Raw genomic sequence first — 24,511 nt, forward strand, 5'->3', positions numbered from 1 at the left:
CGCCTGCGCAGTTTGTTTGGCTCATAAAACAGTCGTAGTATAAGAAACATTCCTCCATCTCAAAACGGGACGGGGAAGTCTCTTCGTTTGTGATCGTCAACTTCTTTGGTAAAAATCAAGCCGCAAGAGGTGCAATCGTACATCAAGAAATATGCAGTTGAAACATATGAAGACTCTGCTGGCTCCACAGGTAATTGCCGTGCCAGAAATGTCTAACAGCGGTGGGTCTGACCATCTTGAATTTTGGTAGTCAATGACGCCGGCTACTTGTCAACACATCGTCACTCAGTCATACTCATGGGCATACTCATCATGACAATACGTTTCAAATAGCAGCCATGTCGGAGAAAGTGGTGTGGTTCACTTCAACTTCAGTCTTCTCATCAGAATTCGAGAAAGGGGACAGTGTCATAATAGGGCTTAGGCCTGTCATGCCCGTGGACAACACTTGATGCCTCTGTGCATGAAACTTGTCTGAAAAAAAACTGTTTTCAAACTCAAAGTAGACCTGCCCTAAATAAAAAATGCTTCGTATTTTTCTTTGCTAAATTACACTTTTTACTTAACTTAGGACATGTTATCGCCTTCCGACGGCTGTTGTAACATTTTAAGGGAAAATTAGTGTTGTCCATCTGTATGAGAAATGCATCCAGATTTTTTTGACATCTTTCATTTGTGATCTTTTAGTATGGTTGGGTGTCAAAGTAATTAAAGGTCAAGGGAATCTCAGATATACGTTAACTTGACATTAACTCAGGCACAAGAAAAAGCCCAGTATCCGTGTCTGTATGGTGGCCATTTCCCTTATTTCCTCACTTAATTTGAAAACCAGACTCGACAGTAGCTGGCAAAATTAGGGATCTGAGGACAACCTTATCACAGAGGTTAGGCCATTTAACTAAATTTAACTGACATGGCATACATGTATATTTCATGCGTAAATTACAATCACGATGTTTGCACTGCAATACATATACCTAGACCTACACTCCACTAAAACGTTGCAACGAAATATGGGAAGGGAAGAGTCCAAGTACAGACACCGCTAATTTCTCCCCTCTGTGATCTCTTAGCCATCTTGAAGCAGTACAATGTCCTAAGAAGTCAAATTTACGGTGACAATACTGAGGTATTCACTTAGAAAACGCTTATATTTTTCTCAGACGAGTCTTGTAGGGTTTGGGCACAGGGTGTCCAGCGGCATCCGTACATGGGATTCTTTCCTAAAGGGGCCTTTATATTCATTGTCCCTTCCTAACAATTTGATGATTTTCATTGGCTGCGTTTCCTTGTGTTCAATCCCAGGATGGTGCGGCAAAAATCACAGCTCTTGCCTGGGCGCCCAACAACACCAAGATGGCGGTGTGCACAGTGGACCGCGTTGTGCTCCTGTATGACGAACACGGCGAGAGGCGGGATAAATTTTCCACCAAACCCGTCGATGCCAAGGTACCTGTAGGCCTCATCCTTGTTTCAAGGAGTGGGAGACCCCAATAGTGTCGGCTTTAAATCATACAGCCCCAAACAAGAGGGTGCTTGCTGGAAGACGAAATTATTTTGTCAAATTCAGAAAGGTTACAAGAAAGAAATAACTGGATGGAAATGTTCTTGTGGAATTTTGTTTCAGTTTGGCAAGAAGAGTTACACCGTGAAGGCGCTGGCGTTCTCACCCGACTCCACCAAGATCGCTGTGGGTCAGACAGACAATATCATCTATGTCTACAAGATCGGCGACGATTGGTCAGTACTTGGGTTTGAGTGGACACCAGTCTACAAAGTTTTTGACCGATTGGGCCTGTTTGTTTTTACGTTAATCCAGATTGCAATCAGTGATCTGACGTTGGTTAACTAACACCGGAACCTGCGTACGTAATGGATGGAGCAAGCCATGATCCGGATCGAGATCCAGATCCGCGTTTATTGATGTTAACTTGTTTCTTCTCTCCTTAGGGATTCCAAGAAGGTGATTTGCAACAAGTTTATCCAACAGAGTGCTGTGACTTGCATGATATGGCCCCCTGACAGTAACATTGTCTTTGGTCTGGCAGACGGCAAGGTGCGCATCGCCAACACCAAGAATAACAAATCCTCCACTGTCTATGGCACAGATTCCTACGTTGTCTCGTTGGCACCCAAGTGAGTAATGAATCAGATTGTCCATGTAAACACTAGAAACGTACTGGTAGGTTTTGTTTTATGACTGGCAAAAGTTTGTGGTGACAATGAGGTGAAACATGTTTTGCTGTCATAGTCTTACTTCAAGTCTGGCACAGAAGCGTCTGGTTTTGACCAAACACGTCCATTTACCCAGTGCCATTGATTTCTTCCTTGTTTTTTTAAATTTTGAACAGCATGTCTGGTAAGGGCATCCTCTCAGGCCACGCGGACGGCTCCGTTGTCCGTTTCTTCTTCGAAGACGAAGGCACAGGCGAGTCGCAGGGCAAGATCTGCACCCACCCCTGCCCGCCCTACGCCCTGTGCTGGGCGGGCAGCAGCATCGTGGCTGCCGGCTGTGACAAGCGCATCACAGTCTACGGGAAGGAGGGCCGGGTCGGCCAGCAGTTCGACTACAGCCGCGACGCGGACGAGCACGAGTTCACGGTGGCCGTGAACAGCCCCAGCGGTCAGTCCGTAGTGGTTGGCAGCTACGACAGGTGAGTTATTAAATGTTAACCCTCTTGGCCCGGTCAGACACTCAGAGGAAAGACTGTTCTATTCACTGGGGTAGGCCTTCACCTCACTGAGGAGACGATTTCTTTTGTTAGGGAAGTGAAGACCAAGTTGCAGAACAAACAATTTTTGCCATGACGTCTTTGGTCCCTGTGACATCTGTTTTTCAACATGTCTCGTCCCAGCAACTACAGAAAAAACACTTGTGGGTTGGCCTTCCTCAACGTTGAGGAGAAAAGTTGGTCTGTTTAGAAATTTGGAACCAAGTTGTGGGGGTAAAGTTTGTCCCGTAACCGTTTTGGTCCCCACAACATGTATGTTTCAATGCATGTGCATGACCCACAACTACAGAACAAGTGTGTCAACATTGTTTTCGTGTACTGAGAGTGTTCAAGCAGGTGACTCACTTGGCACGTGGAAAGTTGCTCAGTGAGCAGTGAGAATGACGGCATTTTGAATCTGATCACCAGGCTACGAGTGTTCAACTGGGCACCCCGCCGGGGCATGTGGGAAGAGGCCAAGATGAAGGAAATTAAGAACCTCTACACCATCACCGCACTGGCCTGGAAAAAGGACGGCTCTCGCCTCGTGGCCGTGAGTTCGTAGGATTTACTCCCAAAGATCAAAATCTGATTGTTTAAGCATGTATTTGTCTGAGTGTCGTTCAAAACCGCTCAGTCAAACTAGTGCAGCACTGTTTTGGAATGAATGTGTTAGAGCAGTGTAGCCGTGTTAGAGCTGTGAACTAGACAAATTGGAGTCCTCCGATGTGACACACTCCAAATTTCTCTTTGACTTTCGTCAAAACTTGCCGTCAAGCTTCTTTGTTGATGAGCTTCAAACTCAGTCAGGCATTGACAGTCTGACCTTACTGTGTAAATCATCGTCATCAGACCATGTTTGAAGATTTAACCCCTTCACTACGGAGGACTGCTACTACCGCACCATTGTGTGAGCATTAGTGCATACCACACATACAGTCTATTCACCATGCAGCTGCTGGTTCAATGGGGCCTGCTGCTGGACAAAGCCCTCCATTCAGGGCATACCACAGCCCAGCAGTCAGGGGTCAAAATAATCCCGCCGTGAAGGGGTTAATAGGGGTTTTCATTCTGATGTAATATTCCAGGGCACCTTGTGCGGGGGCGTGGAGTTGTTTGACTGTTGTCTCCGTCGAGCCATCTACAAGAACAAGTTTGAGATGACTTACGTGGGCCTGTCCCAGGTCATTGTCAAAAACCTGTCGTCAGGAACCCGCGTTGTGTTGAAGTCCCACTATGGGTATGAGGTGAGTATTGGCAGAACTCTGTGACTTGACTTGTGACACAGTGACTTGTGAGGACTTGTATGGACCTAAGGGACCCGTACTTGACTTGTGAGGACAAATGGTAGACTTCTGAGGACTTTTATTTGACTTATGCTGACTTAAATTGGACTTGTACTGGATTTGTGATGACTTGTTGGACTTGTTTGGACTTTTATTGGAGTTGTGCAGACTTACATTGGACTTTTGGGGACTTATATTGAACTTGTTATGACATTTATTGGCCTTGTGAAGACTTATATTGGACTGGTGAGGACTTTGATGGATTTGATATAGCACTGGTTCAAGGCTTTCAATTGTCAGCTAAATAAATTGGTTGAATGCTTCTTACACAGGTGGATGAAGTTCGGATCCTTGGCAAAGATCGCTATCTCGTGGCTCACACCACGGACACATTACTGCTGGGTGACCTGTCCACCAACAAACTCAGTGAAGTTCCATGGCAGAACACCGGGGGAAATGAAAAGTTCTTCTTTGAGAATGAATCGGTACGGCCAGTTTGCCAGTGAAGTTTTTTTTTTAACTTCAAATAATATACCATGCGATTGCTGTGTAAGATTTTGCCAAATTTGGGAAACTTGCTGGGTAAAAAATCAGCAGTAGTTAGGTTGAATAAGCACTTCTGTATACGTTTGCACTGGTTTGGATGACTCTGACTTTAAGAAACTTCAGCTTAAAATTCTTGATCCTTTTGTCTGTTCAAGGTGTGCATGATATTCAACGCTGGTGAGTTGAGTCTCGTTGAGTATGGGTGCAACGAGATCCTTGGATGTGTTCGCACCGAGTTCATGAATCCTCATCTTATCAGGTAAAGTGTGGCCTGCCCTTGAGTACTTTGTCAGATCTGAGACGCTTTAGTGATGTTAACTTTTTGGATATCAAACAAGACATACAAGATGTCAAACACTGGCCAGGCCTGCTGTATCTTGTTGCGGTTGACAGACTTCAGTCTTGATTATCAAAATCCTTTGGTTTTGCTTCTTGCCAACAGCGTCCGACTGAACGAACGTAAACAGCTCGGCGTTGAAGACAACAAGAAGATGGCATACCTCGTGGATTTGAAGACCATCTCCATCGTGGACCTGATCATGGGCTTCAACATCGCCACCCTGACGCATGACTCCAAGATCGACTGGCTGGAGCTGAACGAGACTGGAAGGAAACTGCTCTTCCGCGACAAGCGACTCCGAGTAAGCATCCTCTTGACAAGTCACTCATTACTCAGTAGTCGCTGCTTCCTGGGAGAATGCAGCCTGTAGTCTTGTCGCTTTGAGTTTCTTTTGTATGATTATCTTAGTGCCCAACAAGCTGTTATGAGGCGTAGTGTTTAGGGTTTACGATTCATGATTCAAGCTTCAGGAGTTAGAATCCGGCTGTGTTGTGTCCTTGGGCAATCCATTTGACCCAATTTACCTTTCTCCACTTGAGAGTGTGAATTGATACAGCTTGTCACGGTATCGCCCAGCAAGTCTACAAAAAATGAACCAAAATTACTTCAACAGCTCTTTCCTTGTCTTTGCACAGCTGCACCTGTTTGACATAGACACCCAGACGAAGACCACTATTCTCAACTACTCCAGCTACGTCCAGTGGGTTCCGCAGAGCGACGTCGTCGTTGCGCAAAATCGTGGCAACCTTTGCGTGTGGTACAACATCGACCATCCTGAACGTTGCACCATGTTCAGCATCAAGGTACAGGGGTCAAAATGGTTGGGGGGGTTGAGAAAAGATCCAAAAGACGGGGCATTACTTGAATCACCCATTTGGAGCAGACCCAAGTTTGCCTGTGACAAACTCTGGTTGGTATCCACTGGTTTTGGATAGAGCAGTTTGCACTCCAATGTTTCTTATCTGATCAAAAGTTAACAAAGTGTGAACAGGTGGTTGGTGATGGCATTGCCTGTCAGTTTGCTGACAAAAAAATCGACAAAAGTCCACTAGATTCTTGCTTATACTGTATGGCATTGGGAAAAGTGTCACAAATTATTGGGTAAGCAGCTTTGAATCATAAAAATCGACCGAATACATCCTGAGAAATTATATAACAAAACAGTCAAACTTTGCCCGTGCTCCTGAGCAGTTCCGTTATTTCACACCATCAGCGGGTTCCAGCCAGTGTGCCGTGATTGACGGGGCAATTTTCACATTGGCCTTGGGGGAAGTGGGTGCCAGGGTGATTGTTTATCTTATAACTACTAACTGCCAATCTAGTCAGGATAAAACTGGTGAGTAGCATTCAGAGGTTTTGGCTAATGGAAGTTTCACGTAATGTGAGATTAGAGCCTTAAAATCCACTTGAACAAAAAATAAGCCGGACAAGCCTGTTTGAATCTTTCACCCACAGGGAGACATCGTTGATTTAGAGAGAGCTAACGGCAAAACGGACGTCATCGTGACTGAAGGAGTAGCAACCATATCCTACACTCTGGATGAAGGACTGATTGAGTTCGGCACAGCGATTGACGATGGCGACTTCACAAGGTACAACTGAAAAAGACATGTTGGGACTCACAGATATAACCCGACAGTGGTGAAAATCTGAAGTATCGAGTTGTGTCCAAATGTGGTTGATGACATGTCAATTATTGTCATGTGAATGGTTCCCGCCATACTGTTTTGGCCATTGATAACCAGTCCTGCAACCGTGCCTCGGGTTCTGGTTCTTTACTGTCAACTAGATAAGTGGTTTACTCTAGCTGTTCGCTCCACCTTGACTGTGGGATCTTCCCTGGCCTGCATGATTCTCGTTATGTTGTAATATCAGACCAGAACCAATTATACTTTGACTGGATCCAAAATGTATTTATTTCTGTTCATCTAAGAGCTCACGTAGTGCCAAGTACTAGATGTAGCGACAACTACGAACACAAGAAAAGGTCAGTTCTAGAGGTGGGAGGAAAACCTCGGATAAATATTCCAGGGAAAACCGATTGAATCAGGTAGGGACTGAAAACTCGTTTCACATGCTGACTTAGGTTGGATTCGAACCCAGGTGGCATTGGCAGAAGGCGATGAAGGGGCTACTACAAAAATGTGACTTCCATTTTAAAATCTAGACCAGACTGTAGGAACAGGGACAGGCCTACTCGTGTGGTTAGATGCGTGCTGTCTAATAAGATGTAAAATTTCTCCCTTTTCAGGGCCGTGGCGTTTCTGGAGACCTTGGAGATGACCAGCGAAACGGAGGCCATGTGGAAGACACTGAGCCGTCTGTCCCTGGAGGCCAAGCAGCTTCACATTGCCGAGCGTTGCTTCGCTGCCTTGGGGGATGTGGCCAAGGCCAGGTACCTACGCAACGTCAACAAGATGGCGGCAGAACTGGCCCAGGAAATCGTGAGTTGGGACCTTGAAATTGTCAAGTGCTTCATTATGCATCGTTTGGTGTGATTTCAAAAAGTAAGGCTACCTCCGAATCTTGCATCTCGAACTAGCTCCAAGTCATCACGGGTTGAAGACACGTGGGCACGTGATGACAAAGCCTGTTTCAGACACAACCTGTCTTTTGAATGGTTGACTGAGTCCTGGAGTTTGTGTTCAACCTAAAGAGCACAACTTGACTCTGGCAATCTTTACATCCTTACTCAGGCACACCTACCCTCACCTCTTAAATTGCCGTCATCCTTGAGATCTGTGTTCACTTTTCAAGTGGGGCTCCTACCACCGTAACCGTTCGTAGCAGTACCCCCCGCAAATAGTCTCACAAAGCAGTCCCTCGTTCCTAACATACATCAACCGTTTTCCTTCATTCTAGGGTGGAGACGGGACTCAGCATTACTCTGTCCGAGCCAAGCTGGCCATCTTGAACAAAGACTTCAAGGAGGCAGAGTCCGTATTCCTGGAGCAGGTAAGATGTTCCCATCTGGATACGAACCGGGGGTTGCATGATGAAGTCCGTCACTTGCTGGCTGACATTGTAGTCTTGACCACAACTTTGGGTGGTCATGATGCTGGTGAGCTCAGACTTAAAGTGTCTGAACCACTCGCAACCCATCCATTTCAAGATGGCTTATTTTTGGAAACAGGGAGCTGTAAGTCTGGTCTATCAGTCTTCAATAGTCTCAAGTTGAGGAGGTGGGACCCTACTGTGTGTAATGGAAGTGATAGCCCTTGTCAGTTTGCATGCGATATTGTTGCATGTTTAAAAGCACTTCACACCGTGGAAGTTTGAGATGTGTTGGGTGAGGCTCCTCCAAGAAGGTATTTTCGTCCAAAGTCCAAACCTATACCTTGACTTACTTTCATCTTGTATTTGAGCTTAGACATTGCAAACTTTTTTTTAAGTGAAGTTGGCAAACTCGAAATGAGTGTTGACAGTGGAGCAGATAACTGACAAACCAATGAAGTTTAAAGTTTTTCGCACTTTTTAAACTCAGAATAACATTGATGAAGCCATGGAGATGTACCAAGAACTCCACAAATGGGACGAGGCGATTGCTGTGGCTGAAGCTAAGGTATGGGAAGCCTCATCTCCCAAAACGTTGTGTTTCAGAAATTTGTTAATTTGAGAGATTTTAATTGTATATTAGATTCAAACTTCTAAGCTGACCACATCAATCTTGGTGTCTGCACGAGTGAGCAGGTGATCGTGGGTTCAGTTTCACAATATCTCCTAAAAGCACTCAACGTACAGTGCTTTCATAATTTCTCTGAAGCGCGTATCCCAAGATCTCCACATTAAGTCCTAATCGCAGGCCTTGGCCTTTAACCCCTCCAGGGTCATCCCGAGTTGGAGAGTCTGCGCCGCAACTACTACCAGTGGCTGATGGACACCGGCCAAGAGGAGAAGGCAGGCGAGATGAAGGAGAACGAGGGGGACCACCACGCTGCCATCAACCTGTACATGAAGGCCGGCATGCCCGCCAGGGCTGCCAGATTGGCCACGAGCCGCGGGGACCTGATGGAAAACAGAGACCTGATACAGAGGATCGCCGCAGCGCTCATCAAGGGAGAATTCTACGAACGGGTGGGTTGACGAGGAACGAGCCGTGTTTGGAAGCCGATGGAATCCATGAAAGAATAGTTTGTCCTTCCATGCCAAGTCTTACAAAATCGGGGTACCGCCACGTGGCCATGTGACTCTGATTTGCTTGAAAAAATGCCCGTAAATTCCCTATACATACCAAACGAAAGAAAAGAAATTTTCAGCTTGATATTTTTAATCTTGTTTTGAAAGCTAGCAACAACTTGCTTGATTGAATCTGTTCATCACCTTTTCTTCAAGGATGTGATTCTCTCTAGAGTAGCCAGATTTCAGCCATTTCTACGTTTTGATGACACGGGAACTATGTAAGCTTGTAAACATTTCCTATGTGTGTCACATGACAGGCAGAAGTTTTGAGAGCCAGCCTTCATCCCTGTTTGATGAGTGGAAAGATATTAATGGACACAAGTCCTTCTTGACGTGTTATCTAATCCATTAGCACTTGCATTTCTTTTGATGACGTTACATTCAGCGACGAATGTATAAACCTCTAAAGTTCTGGAGCAAGTAGGGGCGGCATGGGGAGTAATAGTTGGGGGAGGTTTGGGCTTTGTAGCGATTGAGTTTGTTTGATGACGAAGAGGTCCTTTTGTTTTTCTTTCAACAGGCCGGTGATTTGTTTGAGAAGACCAGAGACGACCAGAGAGCCCTGGAGTGTTATCGCAGAGGCAAATCCTTCAGGCGAGGTAAAATGACTGAGATTTTGACATTTTTTTTTCTAGCCTGTCCCTCTCAGGTGCGCTTGGGCCGTTTTGCCTAGTCTCACTTTTTATTACCGCCTTTCGCTGCATCTTGAGTTACGTAATCGGTTTCAAATGTTCGTTATTGGTACCACTTGAAAATGCTCCACACTTTGGCCTGTTGGAGGGAAGCGGTATAGAGTTTAAGGTCTTCATCTGAGGAAACCAAACGTTCATTCGATTTGGACATCTGGCGCGGACTGGCCAGCTGACCCTGGCAAGCTCGGTGGTCGAATGGTTAAGATGTCTGCACTCGTAAGCAGGTGGTCGTGGGTTCGAGCCCCACCCAGTGAGCTTGTGAATTTTTATCACTAGCTCTCGGACAGTACTGAGCATACAGTGTTAATTAATATACTTCGGTGTAAGGGCAAATCCATAATTAAAATTAACATGTCCCCGACGCAAAGTACATCTTAAAATGAACACCCATGTTGATAGCAAAACTCTTTCCATTTATCGTCTTTATCAACTGAGACGGCGCCCTCTGTAGTTCAGCATGAAATCAAATGAAAACCACTGATTACATTATCGTTCATTAGAGAAGCAGTTTGCATGACACACGCTGCTAATTTTTGTCTGCGCCGTTCTTTTTCAGCCGTGGAGCTTGCGCGGGCGTCCTATCCGACCGAAGTGGTCCGTTTGGAGGAAGAATGGGGCGACTACCTGGTGTCTCAGAAACAGATGGACGCCGCCATCAACCACTACATTGAAGCTGGGTAAGCTAGGTGGACGTATCGATTACTGAATGTCATCATGTTGACGTTCCTCATTCTTGAGTTGAATTACTTCAATCACTGCAGTCCAGTTTGTGATTAACCATTCAGACATAATTGTGGGGTTCATCTCTGCGTTGAAAATGCCCATAATACGTGGTGACAGATAAACGTGGTCATTCCAAAAACATGGACTTGCAAACTTATCACTGTCCCAGAATGTCAAGTCATCTTTTACGTCATACCTGATGACTGTCTCGGTCGATTTTTACTGATTTGCAGGTAATGGCAAAAAGGCCAGTTTGACTTTGCAGCACTGTGCCAAATACGCAGTCGAATTCTTTACCAACTTGTCAGATCTTGTTTACGGCACAGATTAAACAATTCAGTGACTCAAAATTGCAGATGCTGTAAAGGTTACTTTTTTAAAACTCTGTATTAAACTTTATCTGTGTCGTCTGTTTTGGTTTTGTTGAAAGTTGTTCCCAGAAGGCCATAGAGGCAGCCATTCATTCCCACCAGTGGAATAAAGCCATCCAGATCATCGAGATCCAGGACCCTACGGTCGGTGAGAAGTACTACCCGAAGATCGCCAAGCACTATGCCAACATCAGAAACTTCGAGGTGGGCAGAAACGATTTTTATCATAGACTTGCGGATCAGAAAATATTGCTGAACCCTGAAGGAGTCAGGGTTTTCAGATTTTGTCACAGCTGGGCCGTGGCTTAAATCTTTTTGAAACGCAGCATATAGTGTAATTCGACCACCAGAATTAGAAGCCATTACCGTGGTGTCACAACGCTCGTGGACAGGTGGTACGCGCTCATTACATGCCTCTTCGACCAATAGGGTGTCGTGATTTGCCAGACACACGCGCGCATCGAGCTGAAGAATGTGCGTGTGAGTGCGGTGCCACCGCAGTTATGATGTCGAATCAGATTAGTCTATATGTAGTGACAATTATTATGAGAACAGTTTCAATTTGATTTAAAGAATTGTGTTGCTATGGTTACAATGCACGTCTTCAATCCATGTCGGCCCTGTGCATTGAACACTGAAATGGGCAAAGTTAACATGTTGGACCCACCTCTCTAACAAAAAATATCATATCGTAAGAATAGTATGTCTGATCTTCATAAAATTGATGTCTAAATGATCATATGGCATTGATGGACAAATTCCTGAAGACTCAGGATTAAAAAAAAATGAAAATGTTGAGGTGATGTGTGGTCCAACTTTCAGGGTCAAAGAAATTTATATGCGCAGCTGGCAGCCGGTCAAAGCAATGTACAACACTACCGCTTTTTTGGCCAGTAACTATATATGTTTACCAGCAAATCTGACTCAGAATCCCACAAAATGAGTTGAAAGAACCTTCTGTTACATCACGCACTGCATTTTCTTTTTCCCGACCAGATGGCGGAGCGATATTTTGTCCAGGCTGGAATGACCAAAGAGGCCATCGACATGTACACTGCTGCCGGCAAGTGGGAAGCGGCGCATAAGGTGAGACAAAATGGTGTCATCTTACAATGTTACCTATTTCTTTTAAATACATGTGTTCTTTTAGGTTTTCCATGTCTCTGCAGTTACTCAAATTAATCATTTAAAATATCTCCGCATCTCTCCATTTCATTAAAAGGTTTCACATGGCGAGAGGTTATTGTCAAAATAGGTATCTATGGTAGCATAGACTGGCAACCAGTTCTCATGGTACATTTATCTTTCTTTTTTCCTGTTTTTGATGGGTGTAGTGCTGACGGTTTCATTGAAGTGAGTTGACTTATGTCTGATTTTCCTTTGAACAGCACGCCCGTGTTATATCTAGACTAGATGGGCCTAAGCAAGTTGAGCCCTTCAAACTGTGCTGATGAATATGTATATCTGTTTGTTTCCATGGCAACAGCTTGCCGTAACCTGCATGAAGAGCGAAGAGGTTGCGGTGTTGTACGTTACCCAGGCCCAACAGTTGGAGAGCCAGGGCAAATTCCGAGAGGCGGAAAGGTAGGAAGCCATTTTTGTTGTAGAAATTTAGGTGTGCCATTTTTCAAGTATCCACCCCGAGCTGAAGTGCACCCCCGTCAGCGAAAAGAAAGACATGTGGTTAGTTTCATGCATTCTGCATGTACGCAAAGACCATACATGCCGGAGTAAATTAGTTACGCGTACTCATTGTGCTCCGCGTCAAACACGCATATTCTTGCGTGCCTCGTGGCGCGCTTATTAAGTGGTGTGTACCAAAAAAAACCACGCCATCTGTTGTTCCCACTTGGAGTAGATTACACATTGGGATTTCACAGTATTAAGAAAGGATTTCATCCATTGTCTAGCTTACCTAATCATAGTTTTTGGAACATCACATGGACCTAGTCATTAATTTGCTCACAACTGAACGCCTCCTGACATTGCTTTAAGAGTGTTTGTTGTTGACCGAATTGTGTAAAATTCACTCCTCTGAAGATGCAGAAGATTTCACTGTAAAGTGAGAAGGTACAGGATTTAAATGGTATCCAATTTGCAAGAATCATCTCATCTGTCAGATTTTGCCAAGATTCTATAATCAGGATTCTTCTATTGCCAAGAGATAGACTTCCAAGAGGAAGTTCTTTGCCCCAGTTATTAATACTGTATCTTCTTGATAGATTGTACTTGACGGTGGATGAGCCTGACTTGGCCATCACTATGTACAAAAAGCAACGACAGTACGATCACATGATCCGCCTGGTCAAGCAGTATCACCCAGATCTACTCCAGGACACCCACCTCCATCTGGCCAAGGTTTGAGTACTAGAACTGTTAGTTAGTGACAACCAAAGTTTTCATTACAGGCTTGCTATGGACTCGTACTTAAATGTGGAGCTCCATTGCTTTGTAGTCTGGTGCGGTGAAGCAGAGTGTGAGTTAGCCTTCAGCTTGTGAGTCCGTGCACAGTCTGGTGGCTGTGCGGGGATGTCCACAGGCAAGACACTTTACCATAATAATGAAAAAAAATTGCTTCACCCCAGCCGCCGAGGGATCAGATGGTACATCTCCAGATTTTATGCCTGTTTTGGTTTGTCTTGTAGGAGCTGGAGGGAGAGCAGGCTTTCCGCCAAGCGGAGCACCACTACATCGAAGCCCGGGACTGGAAAGCCGCCATCAATATGTACAGGGCTCAAGATTTGTGGGATGAGGCATATAGGGTAAGTGGTGGGATTGGCACTTTGAACATCGTGGTTCTTACTTTCTCGTAAAAGTGACACCTTGTTGATGCTAAAACCCCATGGTTGGTTGACCAGGAGATGGCAGGAGTCTTGTTGGAAGAGCATTGAAATCTGTGAAGATGTGGATTCCATTGCTGTCTTTAGCCCATCACAAGTCCTCTGACTGGTCCAGTCACGAGTCCTTTCACAGGTCGAGTCACAAAATCCACAGAGAATATGGTGACAAAAGAATGAGTTTGTCACGGTTAATTTGAATAATTTATTGCTTTGCCTGAGACTTGATGATTCATTACAGATACATCAAAGCAAAGATCTCTCGTAAAAACAAACAAGCAAGAAACATCTTTAAAACTCGTTTCATGGGATTGGGTCTCGACTTTGCTGTTGGTCCTCAGGTTGCCAAGAACCATGGTGTCGCTAACACAGCCAAGCAGGTGGCCTATCTGTGGGCGAAGAGCCTCGGTGGCGATTCGGCCGTCAAGCTTCTCACAAAGTTTGGCCTTCTGGAATCCGCCATCGACTACGCCACAGAGAACTGGTGAGTTGTTCCATATATTCTTTGAGATGCAAACACCCTCAACTACATAATCACAGAATGTTTCAATCATAGAAGCTTTCTCCACGGCAGAAATATTCTGCTGAGATTGAAATCCCAGGCCCTCTGATTTGTTAAACCTATTTATTTCAGGTCACTGTTGTCAAGCAGTTTGCAGTAGCTATACATTTCTGTAAGACCAAGTACTTGAAATTTTGTCAGTTTTCCAATACATGTGGAATTGGGAGCCTCGTCAATTTCCCTTCGGATTTATTTCCGAAGTTGTAAAGTAGCATTCTGTTTGGTTGACCACGTCTGTTGAAGTGCATGCCAACCATGCGATTGTTCTCTTCCCTCCGTACAGCGCATTTGATTTTGCCTTTGACCTTGCGCGGACCGCCATGAAGAACAAGATGCCGGATATCTCCCTGAAGCACGCCATGTTCCTGGAGGACGAAGGGAAGTACCAAGAGGCCGAGGCTGCGTTCATCAAGGCGGGGAAGCCCAAGGAAGCCGTACTGATGTGAGTGGGTTTGAGGCTATGGCTGAAACCACTTTTCCTACAGCTGTGTACATCATTCCCTGTCGCAGCCAGTTGGTTTGAACACGGCTTAGCTTTGATGTGGTTTGATGTTGTTAAACAGTGTCCGACAACTTCTGGGCTTGGTTTATCGGTCGCAAAATGAAGAGGAATTCTGAAGGAAATCATGATAAAAAGTTCAGGTCAAAAGAGTGTTCACAGAGTAGCTAAAACGATTTATTTTGTGATGTTTTGAAACAAAAGAATGTCCACGGTAGGTATGTAACGTAAACCTGCGTGCATGTTCTCCAGGTATGTTCACAATCAGGATTGGGACTCTGCCCAGCGTGTGGCAGAGGAGTACGACCCAGACAGTGTGACCGACGTCCTGATTGGCCAGGCTCGTTACGCATTTGACCAGAAGGAATACCAGCGATGCGAGGCGTTCTTACTGCGCGCCCAGCGGCCAGAATTAGCTATCAAATACTACAAGGTAGGTAACATGCAGGGGAACCATGCTTTCCGCATGAAAGTTGATTTATATGTGAACCACCGTCCCAAAACCAGGCTGAAGTCTTACTCTAGTTCAGTTTTTTCTAACACTTTGAAGTGATCCATGTTATATCCAAATTCTGTCCGTAGAAAGCTTCTTACGGGTAGTGATAGCTGTAAAACTCCCATGAAAATCTGAACAGTGGAAGTTCCATTATTTCACGGTTATGAAGTTACCCATTTCAGCCTGGTTTTGGGATGGTGGGTCACATATATATTACTTCCTGTTGACAAGTAATGTAAAACTTACTTGTCAAAGTACCAATGCTCTTGTTTGATGTCTCACTAGGAAAGACAAGGCTTACTTGATGCTTGAAAATTAGTAGTTCATTTTTTTAAAAAGTTTGTTAACTTCCACACCATTTCCAGTGTGGTTTGTAGATGTTAACTTGTGTGAGTGGTTTCCAGTTTTGGAAATGGGCTCCCCAAAACTAAACATCCATCTTTAGGACTCCAGGAAGCTAGGAAAGCACAGCGATACCCTTTCATCACAGTCCACCTCTACAACCCAGGTCCAAATCCGGCCCAGGGATATGAATTAGGCTTTCGGTCAGTAGCGAGATTGCCCCGGACTTTAAGGGCACTCCCTCAACTCCCAAAAGGAAAATTCCTTTTGTACTGAAGCTCCTTCATTGGTTGAAAACGTTACCCATGCAAAATGTTGGGGCAATTTCCCGACCCGGTTTGCATTTGTATCCGCTGATGAGGATTCTTAAGTTATAATTTTTGATGAAATATTCACAATTATGATGATATTTTCCCAATTTGTTGGTTGGTAGCAATCCAACATGTGGCAAGACGCTCTGAGAGTGTGCAAGGAGTACGTGCCTCACAAGCTGAAGCAGCTGCAGGACGAGTATGATCGAGAGGTGCTCAATAAAGGATCACGGTGGGTGGCAGTTTGTGTCGACTTCCGTATTAGGAGGATTTAAAATTTGAAGGGAGGGAGAACTTGATCTCTGACTCTCTCAATCCATTAGGGTGGGTTCTGGTGTCAGTGAACCCACTGATCCCGATCCAGATCTGGGTGAGTAATCTCATTGCTGGTTCGCTCAATCCATTAGGGTGGGTTCTGGTGTCAAACCCACTGATCGTGATCCAAATTGGATCAGTAATCTCATTGCTGGTTCGCTCCATCCATTAGGGTAGGTTCTGGTGTCAGTGAACCCACTGATCGTGATCTAGATTGGATCAGTAATCTCATTGCTGGTTCGCTCCATCCATTAGGGTAGGTTCTGGTGTCAGTGAACCCACTGATCGTGATCCAGATTGGATCAGTAATCTCATTGCTGGTTCGCTCAATCCATTAGGGTGGGTTCTGGTGTCAGTGAGCCCACTGATCGTGATCTAGATTGGATCAGTAATCTCATTGCTGGTTCGCTCCATCCATTAGGGTAGGTTCTGGTGTCAGTGAACCCACTGATCGTGATCCAGATTGGATCAGTAATCTCATTGCTGGTTCGCTCAATCCATTTGGGTGGGTTCTGGTGTCAGTGAGCCCACTGATCGTGATCCAGATTGGATCAGTAATCTCATTGCTGGTTCGCTCCATCCATTAGGGTAGGTTCTGGTGTCAGTGAGCCCACTGATCGTGATCTAGATTGGATCAGTAATCTCATTGCTGGTTCGCTCAGTCCATTAGGGTGGGTTCTGGTGTCAGTGAACCCACTGATCATGATCCAGATCCTTGTGGAAAAAGCCTGTGATCTTCCCAAATGTCACACTTCACATGTTTTCTGGATATGCAGAGGTGCGGACACGCTGGTGGGCCAGGCCAAAGAATGGGAAGCATCCGGAGAGTATAACAGAGCTGTGGACTGCTATCTGAAGGTCACTACCCAACAGACTAATGATGAGAAGGTCCTAGTGGCCTGCTGGACAAAGGTAAGATTGAATGACCAGTCTGCAAGAACATTTGTCGAACAGATACCTAGAAAAACCAAGTGGCCTGCTGTGCAGAAGTCACTCTGAGTGACCACTGTCTTGAGATAACTACTTTGATCGAGGCTGAGAGGTTGTTAAAAGTCTTGGACAAAGCCAGGAAGGAGTGACCAGTGACCAGATCGTGAATACCAAATGATTTTTTTTTTTTTGGCTCTACAGGCTGCGGAGCTGTCGCAGAAGTTCCTGGACACACCCAAAGCCCTCAGCGTGGTGCGCATCGTCGGACCGAGACTGGCAGACGTCCAGAAATATAAGGAGGTAACTTCTGATTTCTTTTTTTCCGTTAGTTTTCACATGGCACCGATAGGCACAAATCCATCTGCAAGCTTGAAAGGTGTCGCTGAAATCTGCCCTGGACTGTAGAGCCAGCCTGCACTTCTTAGGAATGTCTGCATTCAATATTTTCTTCCACATTGTAGAAAAAAAGCATCGTAGCTAGTATTGGCAGAAATGGGTCTTGAACTAAAAGCTTCCTGTCACGGTAGTCATCAGAAGAGTCCACTGCCTTTCTCTTTCATAATTTACACCCACGTTGTCATTTCTGAAATGCCGGAATCATTGCTGGTGAACTGTTTTCCTCCAAATGATCCACTCCCTCGAGTTCCTCCTTTCCTCTTCTTTTGAATTACCGCCTGTCTCCATGGGTGTTTGTTTCTAACTGATCCCTGCCGACCTCTTCCACAGGCGGCCGAGATATATCTCAGCGTGGATATGATCAAGGAGGCCATCGACACCCTGATGGAAGGCGGGGAGTGGAACAAAGCCAAGAAGGTGGCCAAGGAGTTGGAGCCTCGCTACGAAAACTACGTGGACACCAAGTACAAGGAGCACCTGAAGAGCGAGGGCCAGGCCGAGTCGGTAAGTCTCGGGGGGAGAATCTTGAAGATGTAAGGTACAAATTTGTTACTCTCTACTGGCTTAGATCCGCCACTCGGTTGTGCAGCGTCCAGGACAGCTTCTCAAAGGAGCATCTCAGACTGAGAACGTTAAAGAAAGAAACATTCCAGTTAGTTGGAACACTGTTCACTTGGAAGGGATTCGGGAAACTTTCTGACGAAAATTGTCGGTAAAATTTCCAGATTTTCCTGAGCATATACACATAGGATGTTTCTAAGGGTCATTTCACAGCCAGCTAATCCTTATCAGTGTATTAGAAAACTATGAAAATGTTTGCTCATGGTAAATCCAGGGAAGATTAGTGCTTTGAATGATTTATAAGGGATCAAGATCACCATCGTGATATCCCCAGCTACTCGGTAATCATTTTCTTGACATTTTGGACTCGTTTGCCAATTCATGGCCTTTCCACTGTTGTAGTTAATCGGCGTGGATGTCATTGCTGCCCTGGACATGTACGCCGGCCGCGGCGAGTGGGACAAATGCATCGAGACCGCCGAGAAGCAGGGCTTCAAGGTGCTGCACAAGTACGTGGCCCTCTACGCCACCCACCTCATCAAGGAGAACCAGATCCACAAGGCGTTGGACCTGTACGTGCAGCACGGCGCCCCTGCCAACCCACAGGTGAGATTGGCATTTTGGGGGGTATTCACCCGTGGTCAGCAAGGGGGGTGGCACTGTTCATTACTGCCTCTTCTGTTAGCTGTTGCGCCATTTTGCCGATGAAAACGCCAGTGGACATATGTGATACAACATATGTGATACGAACTTGTGGATCACAAGTCGACGGAGAAACTTTTAAGTGAAAGCCCTTTAAAAATGGTTCTTAAGGAATTGTCCCGGAAAAATGAAATTTTTAAAATTTATTTTCCAGGTTGAACGTGAAAGTTTCTTTTGCCTTTCATGAAGAGTTTGTTTGCTCAAATTCCTTCGGCTGGCTGTTTAATGTTGATTGTTTTTTTTTCTTTTTACTCTCTGCAGAATTACAACATTTATAAGCGCCTTGTGATGGAGCTGCTTTCCAATCCCCACATGAATCAGGCCGAGGCGTACCGCAACTGGGCTGACCTGAGAGACGTACTTCTCAACCTGGTAAGTCACTGTCCCCTCCTTGGCCAAAAGTTTCAGGTGTGAAACTGCGTGATTTTTGGAATCGATTTGGGGGACCTTAAAATGTTTGAAAAATGCTGGTAGGAGGGATTTAACGGTCTTGGAAAATTTTGGAAAATCCTTGGAAAAATATCCTGAAAAGTCATGGAAAAGTATGGAAAATTGGGAAAAATAGGGTGTCCTGGAATCTTGTTTTGAGATGAAAAACAGTCATGAAATGTCATGGAAATCAACGTCATGCAAGGGCTATTTTTGCTGGGCAGTTTTGATGAGATAACAGAATGATACATTTATAGGTTCTATTCTTGTCTGTCTGCAGTAGTGGCTATGGCAATCTTCCAGTTCATAATAGAAAGCAATATTTCCAGGCAAAATGGCATTAAATATCATGGAAAATGTCACATTTTAGTCCCAAACAGTCCTGGAAAAGTTGTGGAATTTGGTTTTAAGATTGCTGTGGGAACCCTGCGGTATGACTTGTCCTTATCTCGTTTGCTTGGAAGTGTGACCATGTGGCCAAGTCATCGGATGCCAACACAGCCCAGCACGAGGAGTTTGAAGCCATGTTGACTATCGCCCACTATTATGCCACCCGGAGTGTGTGTATGGGAACCCAGAACCTGGTAAGTCCCATCCGATCCAACTTCTCACCGCTGTCAAGGAAAGAGGCTTTTGAAGCAAAATGCAATGTTCAAAGCATGCCGGTAGAGCATTATGAAGCGCACATGACTAAGGTAACATCAGAAATGATTGAGTATAGCTTGCAGACATGATGTCGTCTGTGGATGTGGCTTGGGCTAGCTCCATAGATGCGTGCGATGTGGCCAGCCGTAGTGAGCTAAGCCATTTCTATTCGGGCTCATTGGCACCGACTTAGTCCGTTTTGGATGTCAGGCTTTTCTGTCTGCTTGTACGTTTGTAGTCAAGATCATCTCAAGACTAGACGTAAGATTAGCCACAGGGATAGGAATGCATAGACGATTTTGCATTGAGAACGTACTGCCAGTCCGGCATTGTAGTTAAGACCTCTTCAAACATCGCAAGACCACCACAAGACCTCCAGTCCGAATTCAGGTCACAAGCTAATCAAATGAACTGCAACAAAAGCATTCCTTTGTCACTGTTCACCCTGTTTTGTGACTGATCTTGTGACTGATCAGGTGTCTGGTCTTGTGACCAGTCTCATGGTCTCAACTACAACATAAGCATGCATCCTGTCCATCAGCCTCACCTGTGTGTTTTGTTTAACAGGAAAGTCTGGCGGCCAGGCTGTCCATATCCCTGCTACGTCACACTGACATCATACCGGCTGACAAGGCCTTCTACGAGGCTGGAATGCACGCCCGGTCACAGGGCATGCTCAACATGGCGTTTGTCTTCCTCAACCGATTCCTAGATCTCACAGAGGTAAAAGAGCTAAGTGCAACATCACGACGTAATATGGTGCACCAAGTGTTGTCATTTCCTTGCAAATAGAATGCTACTTAGGCCAATATAGTTTAATGACTTCTTCATCTAGTTTGCCTGTTATTTTGTCTGTTAGTATATTGGGATTCCACTTTCAAGACAGAGGTATGCATTGTGTGTCGGTGTTCTCATCATTCAATATGAGGAAGACAATTAGACATGTTTAATTACACTCATTTCTGGGATAGAGATGACACTATTCATTTATCTTATTCCAATCCACAAAGTGGTAATATGTACTATTCCACCTGGGTATAGAAGGCTACAGATAACACTGACCTGTGGGACAGATATGAAGACACTATTCATTCATTCTAATCCTGTCCAAAAGTGTTAATATTTGCTATTCTACCTGGCAGTAGAAGGCTATATAATCGGCAGTCTGAACTTGTTAGATAACACTGACTTCTCGGATAGAGGTATGGACACTATTCATTCACATGTCTATCCTAAAAGTATTCCTATTTACTGTGTTACCAGGCTATTGAAGAGGGCAGCCTGGACATGTTGGATAACACCGACTTCCAGGATACAGACATCCCCTTTGAGGTTCCCCTTCCAGAGCGCCAGCATGTGCCGGTAGGATATACCCGTTGCTTTCAATGGAATATAACGAAAGGAATAAAAATATTTGAAAAACATACTGGTCGGACGAAACTAGGTCTAATAATCAGCAATTCGAAGCTCTTTATTACAGCTAGGAGAATTTCTGCAGTGCCTACCACCATTTTTAATGAAAGAATTAAAACATCTCTTTACCAATGTGTGTGTCCTTTGCTGAATTTATTTAAATTGGAAATGATATCAGTCAGTATATGAAAGAACTTCATACAATCCTGACTTTAAATTTAATGCAGTTGGAGTAATTTGATTTATAATTTATGATTTTTATGAATTTAAAATAGCAATCAATTTTAATGTATGGAAGCCATTTTCAATATGATTAAGGCCTTGACTTTAGGTTGAATTAAGTTGGTTGTGAGCGATAAAGAAATTAATCCCAAACAGTCAAATACTGGACTAATTCATTTTTTGGACACTAGCGTGAATTTTCGAGAAAGCGTGTTGGGTAACAGTTAAACCTAGCCTTGATGGAACTTGCCTCCATAATTAACTGACTTGGTGCAGTCTGCTCACTACTTTCACATGTACCCTGGAAACCTTTTCCTTCCTGCTGCAAATTTTAATGGGAGCTAGAAATAATCGGGAATAATGCTTGAATTTGTCAGTGGTGCTGAAATGTTTGTCTGCATTCCGTAACTTTTCAGGAAGATAAAAAGGAGGAGGTGAAGGAATGGGTCCTGGCCGTGTCCATGGACCAGCAAGTGGAGCAATGTCTGGATCACGACGAAAGAGACACCTACGTGGCCTCCTTGATAGCGGCTAACACCAACATACAATCACTACCATGCGTTATCACTGGTGAGTAATTCAAGTAGTATCCGGGACGGATACTATACATGCGATACATTCAATGTGCTGTGTGATGTACTGGTGAAGTATAGAAAAAGTATCCGTGACAGATTCCAATACCGATCTACATTCATGACGTGCTATTACTGTACTGTTAGGCTTGATATCAGCCATCATCACAATATAATTGGTACATTTAGATATTACTGTTGATAGGGTCTTGTGATAGCAGTAAAAGGTCTCGACTGCAAAACTTTAAGACTGTCTACAGGTCAAAAAGGAATGGATCAGCTAGTAGAACTCACTAGACCGCCTTTTTGTTGAAAAAAGTGACCTGTTTGGTTGCAGGTTATCCCGTGCTGCGGAACAAACTGGAGTTTAAGAGACCGGGCAAAGCCGCCAACAAAGATGATTGGAACAAGTTCCTCATGGCCACAAAGGTAATACTCAAATCCTTGCACAAATGCATTCTCCATCTCCCAGTTATAATCTTGTTGTCCCCGCCCCCTTTCCAGCCCACAACGATAGATGTGGGAGGCCCCAAACGTGTATTTACATCCAGTGTTTTGGCTCAAGCTTGGGCTCCGTTTCGACTTAATCTGCACAGATCCTACAGATTCTGATGAGGTTTGTGCCGTCACCTAGTTTTTGTCTTTTACCCGTAGATGTCGCACAGCCCCGACTGCCAAGACGTCTTGAAGTTCATCGGTCAGTGGTGCGGAGCAGCACCCAATCAGAGCTACACATTCCAGTGAATTCATTGAACTGCCGTGTGTCCAAATTTGTCACGACAGTTCAAGTTTACGAAAATGACAGAAAATCAGACCAGTGCTTTTCTTGTGAAATACATGTACTTGTGTTGAGACTGCAGGTTTGAATAGATAGATTTCATTTCTTTTCAATTGTATTTAGAATACACTGCTCCGGTAATCACTTTTGTTATTTTCATTTTGAAATGCTTTCATCCGACTGTAAGGCGTCTATTCACGTGTGAGAAAGAAAAAGTCAAGAATACCAGAAAAAGTGTAAGCATAATTGTAAGACATGATTGTCTAAACTCTGTGTAGGCTATATGAGGGATACGTATGCCGACATTATATTCATATACAAATAAAAGTAGGGATTTAGCGTGGTCCTCAGTCATGCACAAGTTACTTTTGTGTATCGCACTCGAGGGCAGCTGGCAGAACCATTTTTTTTGGGGGGGGGAGCGATTTTTTGCGGAGTGCCAAGAATTTGGAAATTTCTTCACGTTTGAATCTATTGTGGCTTTTCTGAGGCCCAGGGCAAGGCTAAACTTTGGCCGTTTTACCCGGCTTGCGTTGGAACGGCATTAGAAAGCCCTCTTTGGGGGTAGCATGGCCCCCCTCGCCCTACCCTATCCACCAGTGATCATAATACTTGATGAATCGGCCAGTCAATAAAGGTTACATCCCGAGATGGTAGTTTTCATTTAAATTTTTGATACACGACCGTGTAACCCCTGCCTTGTACCACTCCATTAAAAGTGGCCAGTGATCTTAAGAAATCGAGCAACTTTTGGAATTGTAATCGGGAACATCGGTTATCTTGTAGTTGCCAGATTTGGAGCGTTCTGTTTCAGATTGTTGATAACATGATTTGCGTAATATTTTGTGAATATTCCTACATACTGGAAGTCTGGTATCGGGCAAAATGTCTGGCCGGCTTACACCACCATTCATCGGAGGAACCCCTGTGATTGTGTAAATTTGCCTGTGGGAACCAGGAACCCGCCAGAGGGCGCGGCACTCATTGATTTGTGTATTTAGAAACAAGTTTTATTACTGCTCACTGTTTTGAGTGAGGCTTAGTTTATGACAGATTTTCGAAGCAAGTAATATTCCTGATACTGTTTACTCTGACAGTGAGTTGTTAAAATTGCTATTAAAAATACATTCTAGCTGTCAAGGATGGTTCAAATCTGTGTAATTGTGCTTCAGTACAGTTTAATAATTTAATGAAGTTCTTCTAAACAGCCTCTAATGTAGATGGTGGTGTTTTAATTTAAGTGTTGCTGAATATTTATGAGTACAGACAAGGGCAGGTCGAGGACCGAATTCCCGAAGGGGGAGTGGATTGTTTGGGGGGCTCAAAGTTATTAAACCAATGTTGTGATGTTACCCTATTCAGTAAAATGTCGATTAGCCTTAAGAATGTACAGTGTGGACTTTCTTCGAAAACTGACAGATCAAACTTTACGTGATAAACACACGAAAAGCACTCGTGACATTAAACTACGACGTCAAACACGGTGAGAAACGCTCTAAAAAATTGTAGAAACAGTAGATTGTCCTAGACGTTCAATACTCATTTTTTTAGATTTGACGCGGCAACGTTTTCTGTTGAGGTAAGCGATTTTTAATTAAAGTGAACCGCTCCTTCCATTGCACTATTTAACGTTTTGAATGTGTCTCCTTCAAA

General features: G+C 44.4%; 1 protein-coding gene across 1 annotated transcript; it reads left to right on the forward strand.

The window, feature by feature from the left end:
• Window positions 1-45: 45 nt before the first annotated feature.
• Window positions 46-24,482, forward strand: LOC110980121 (intraflagellar transport protein 172 homolog). The gene is made up of 38 exons (XM_022236479.2): window positions 46-190; window positions 1,306-1,449; window positions 1,628-1,740; window positions 1,951-2,136; window positions 2,352-2,654; window positions 3,141-3,264; window positions 3,800-3,958; window positions 4,330-4,482; window positions 4,699-4,802; window positions 4,986-5,184; window positions 5,519-5,686; window positions 6,339-6,475; window positions 7,135-7,327; window positions 7,746-7,838; window positions 8,368-8,445; window positions 8,709-8,957; window positions 9,583-9,661; window positions 10,311-10,431; window positions 10,908-11,052; window positions 11,845-11,934; window positions 12,335-12,432; window positions 13,071-13,206; window positions 13,494-13,610; window positions 14,027-14,169; window positions 14,531-14,689; window positions 14,999-15,179; window positions 16,018-16,127; window positions 16,987-17,122; window positions 17,342-17,440; window positions 17,867-18,040; window positions 18,500-18,703; window positions 19,061-19,171; window positions 19,693-19,812; window positions 20,441-20,596; window positions 21,137-21,235; window positions 21,925-22,078; window positions 22,418-22,509; window positions 22,735-24,482. The coding sequence occupies exons 1-38, from the start codon at window positions 152-154 to the stop codon at window positions 22,822-22,824; spliced, it is 5,256 nt and encodes a 1,751-aa protein (XP_022092171.2). The 5' UTR covers window positions 46-151; the 3' UTR covers window positions 22,825-24,482.
• Window positions 24,483-24,511: the final 29 nt, after the last annotated feature.

The sequence above is a fragment of the Acanthaster planci genome, linkage group LG18, assembly GCF_054643075.1.
Source record: "Acanthaster planci isolate LZ-2023a linkage group LG18, COTS_SCS, whole genome shotgun sequence".
NCBI classification, from domain to species: domain Eukaryota; kingdom Metazoa; phylum Echinodermata; class Asteroidea; order Valvatida; family Acanthasteridae; genus Acanthaster; species Acanthaster planci.

Excerpts from the sequence above, each read along its gene's own strand:
- LOC110980121 (XM_022236479.2), top strand. The coding sequence starts at position 152 with ATGCAGTTGAAACATATGAAGACTCTGCTGGCTCCACAG. Across the intron at positions 17,123-17,341 it reads TAGTGGCCTGCTGGACAAAG|GCTGCGGAGCTGTCGCAGAA; the intron begins GTAAGATTGAAT and ends TTGGCTCTACAG. Across the intron at positions 19,813-20,440 it reads GTATGGGAACCCAGAACCTG|GAAAGTCTGGCGGCCAGGCT; the intron begins GTAAGTCCCATC and ends TTTGTTTAACAG.